The following is a 3,437-nucleotide window of genomic DNA, read 5'->3' as shown; positions in this document are numbered from 1 at the left end:
GGATGTGCCGTTGATTTTTGGCAATTTTTTTGTTCGACGATATATCATTTTATGCAAGAAACTGAGCAACACCATCAACAAAAAAAAACAAAATTGCCAAAAATCAACGGTATATCCTAACTGCTTCAAACTTGCACTTTATTATACTAAAATTGAATTCGCTACAAAACCGCATACCTAAAATCTTTCTACGAAACCGAATTAAAACATTTTTACAAAAGTTTTTTGAATTTTTTTTTAAATATTCCACAAAGTTTTTACGGCTTTTGTCAAGGAATAAACTAAAACTTTATTAAAAAAACAACTAAAATTAAAAACAATTAAAATTTGTCAATATGTGGTGCAGGTATTATTATGACACCGTGTGTATGTGGCAGAAAATTGCAAGATGTAATGGTATTTGTATTAAATTGAAAATATTAAAGTCGCGCTGAGGTTTACACTCCTCTCATACACACACAAACACACACCCACCCATATACACGCACACACACGCACACAAACTTTCCATTAGCTTTAAAGTACACATGCAAAGCAATGCTGGCGTTATGTGTGCGTGTGTGTGTATATGTTTGTGTGCCGAAATAATTGGCAGAAGTAAAATGCAAAAATTTAACAACCAAAAAAATATCAGCGGCTGCTAAAAAATGTTTAAACCAAGCTCAGTGGCTCAAGAGTATTGGCCCGAATAGATATGTGTGTAGGATTTTTGTAACGGTAAAAAGCGACGAGTACAAGCGAAGACATGATGAAAGGGAAATTGGTAATTTACAATTTCCAACTGCAATTGCTTTCCTACCATTTTTAAATGTTAATCAATCAATCAAAGAATCGATAACCATTTATGAGCCAAATAAATGAGGCTTACCTTACGCGCAGGCATGTGTGAGTACGTACTTATGGATAAGTATATTAGGATGCCTCGTCAAAAAAAGTTGCGGTTTTTCCGTTGCGGTATTATAAAATTTCTTATATTATAAAATTTCCGCCAAAATATTTCGGAGAAATATAAAGATTTAAAGTGAGCTGGCCTAATTTCAAAATATTTCGAAAAATCTTATTTTTTTGATTCCTTTAATAAAATTTGGAAACATTCTTATGCAAAGCTAAAACTCTTCTATCGTCTGAGGTGAACTTTTGACAAAAATATTTTTAACAACAAATCGGTTCAGCTCACGTAGATTTTAAATATTTCTCCGCAAGTCAAAAAAAAAAAATGCAAAAAAAAATATTAAAATATCGATGGAGAAATAGTTCAGATTTCTTGCATGAAGAGCGATACAGCCTAATGTATAAACTTACAAGCCTTTAAGTTTGTCCAATAAGAACATCAGTATCATCTAGTAATCAATTTCATACAAACCACATCTACATAGCATATATGTACATACATACGCATCTATGTATCTCTTTCTGTTTTTCCCTCGCATCCCTGCTGCCGCTTCTTCACTACTCCGTGCACTCCACACCACTCGTCTGCTGTTCTGGTAGGTCAATCACAATGTCCCTACCCCGGCGATCCACCAAATGGTCTAATAGCGCCGCTCAAATTCAATTATGATTCCGGCGATTACCTGAGCGTTCAATGTCGTCCAGGCTTTGTGCAGTACAGTGAGAATGGTCCGCCCGAACGTCCGAAATGTCAACCGGATGGTAATTGGTCCGGTCCGGTGCCCAAATGTCGCAGCTATGAGGAAGTGTAGCTAATCAAAATGGCGGACATGATGATGCCGGAATCATCTGATGAGTCCACGCAACTACAATATCAGCGTGAATAAAAACAACAACAACAACAAGAAGAAAATTGGCTACGGTATTAGCAGCGCATATCTATGTACATCAAATGTAGATAATACGTACATATGTATGTATGAGTATGCAGTTAAATGAAGCGTATAAAAGTCGGACTATATAGGCAAAACAGCAACAACAACAACAACCACAACAAATATTTATGGTCATAATTTCAGATTTGTATGTAGAAAAAGCGATAAAAAAAAAACAAAAAAATAACAACAAATGTTGGCGAATAAAACAACAGTACACATACGCACACACATCGTATTTTGTTGCAGTAGTGTACCTTAAGGTAAAATGGTTGGGTCAAATACGATGCACACCCACACAATCACACGGCATATTTTCGGCTACACACACACACACACACTCTTACACATTTACCAGAATAAGAATGATCTTGAAATGTAAACACTTCCTTATTCTATCTATCTCAGCAAACATAGGTTTAGCTTTTGAAATGTTTTTCTCAAATTTGAAGTATTTGAGTAAAGTCTCTATTTATAATTAAGAATTAAGAAATTTAAAAATGTAGCTTAATTAGACAAAACTTAATTTAAGAAAAAATAATTTGGTCAACATTTTGAAAAACTTTAAAATTTTTGTTTATTGCAATATAAATTTAAACAACGTGTTTGTAGCTGAAATTCTCATTAAAATCCATTTTTGGGTTCGAAGATATTAATTTGTAAATAAAACACTGCGCTGGTTTTCAAGATGGCGTAGCCGGCATTATTATAAACAAAAATTTCCAAACCTCTTTTACCTGCCTGTCTATACCTGCCATGGGCGATCGCATACGAACTGTCAGTTTTCTCGCATTCGAAATTTGATCGCAGAAAAATTTATGATGAACGGTCTACACCTGCGATATATCTCTTACGATGCTTCGTATGCGAGCGCCCATAGCAGGCATGGACGTACAGTTATACTATAAGACTACCATTTCCCTAGGTTGCAAAGGAATCGGGAGAGCAGTTACCTACCGCTCTTTTTCTGGCGGAGTTGTCCCTAAATTATATAATTTAGATATTGTGGAAATTAGACTTTCCCTACTTTTTTTAATTTTCATTAAGTTCATTTCCACATCGAATTTTTTAAATTCCGCAACGTTTTTTTTTAATTCAATTTCTAATGAAAATTTCCTCTAAGACCTTTTGGTTATGCTAAACTTATTCATACATATATTTCAATGAAAATTTCTNTTGAAAAGTTATTTTTTTTTTTGTAAATCGCAAAAATTCCATAAATTTTGTTTTGAAACCTAATAATTTGACATATTGTTGAAACTTGGTCATATAAATTTATAAACTAGCTGAGTTATAGCTGGTCGAAATCAATTGTGTATCGCAATTTTGCGATTCAAAATAACTATAAATTTTTTCAATTCCTGGTAGCGACCACAATTAATTTTGTTTAATTTTCGTAGAACAAAATTAAAGTGATGCCTCATGATATTGATATTTTTAAGGACCACCTTAATACTACGCTATGTAAAATAAGTACAGTAGCTTTCATATGAGTATCATTTTAAAATGTGCTTGGATTTCAAATCAAATGTTTGCTGGGATATAATATAGATATATACCCTGCAGGAAAGAACAGCTAATACCTTAAAAAAAAACACTGATAATAACTAT

The 3,437-nt window shown here is 33.4% G+C and overlaps 1 protein-coding gene across 1 annotated transcript in view; it reads left to right on the top strand.

Annotated features, from left to right (window-relative positions):
- The window catches only part of LOC108382324 (locomotion-related protein Hikaru genki-like), a gene marked incomplete at its 5' end in the record, with an annotated part of 3,270 nt that extends 1,268 nt beyond the window's left edge, over positions 1 to 2,002 (top strand). Inside the window, one exon of the mRNA XM_017638707.1 lies at positions 1,492 to 2,002. Within this exon, the coding sequence (XP_017494196.1) occupies positions 1,492 to 1,703 (212 nt within the window). The remainder of the gene's footprint in view (positions 1 to 1,491) is intronic.
- Positions 2,003 to 3,437: the final 1,435 nt, after the last annotated feature.

This window comes from Rhagoletis zephyria, unplaced genomic scaffold (genome assembly GCF_001687245.7).
Source record: "Rhagoletis zephyria isolate East Lansing unplaced genomic scaffold, Rhagoletis_zephyria_1.1 Rzeph_scaffold_26312, whole genome shotgun sequence".
Classification (NCBI taxonomy): Eukaryota; Metazoa; Arthropoda; class Insecta; order Diptera; family Tephritidae; genus Rhagoletis; species Rhagoletis zephyria.
The sequence above is the reverse complement of the archived record's forward strand: the minus strand, read 5'-3'. Positions and strand labels throughout refer to the sequence as shown.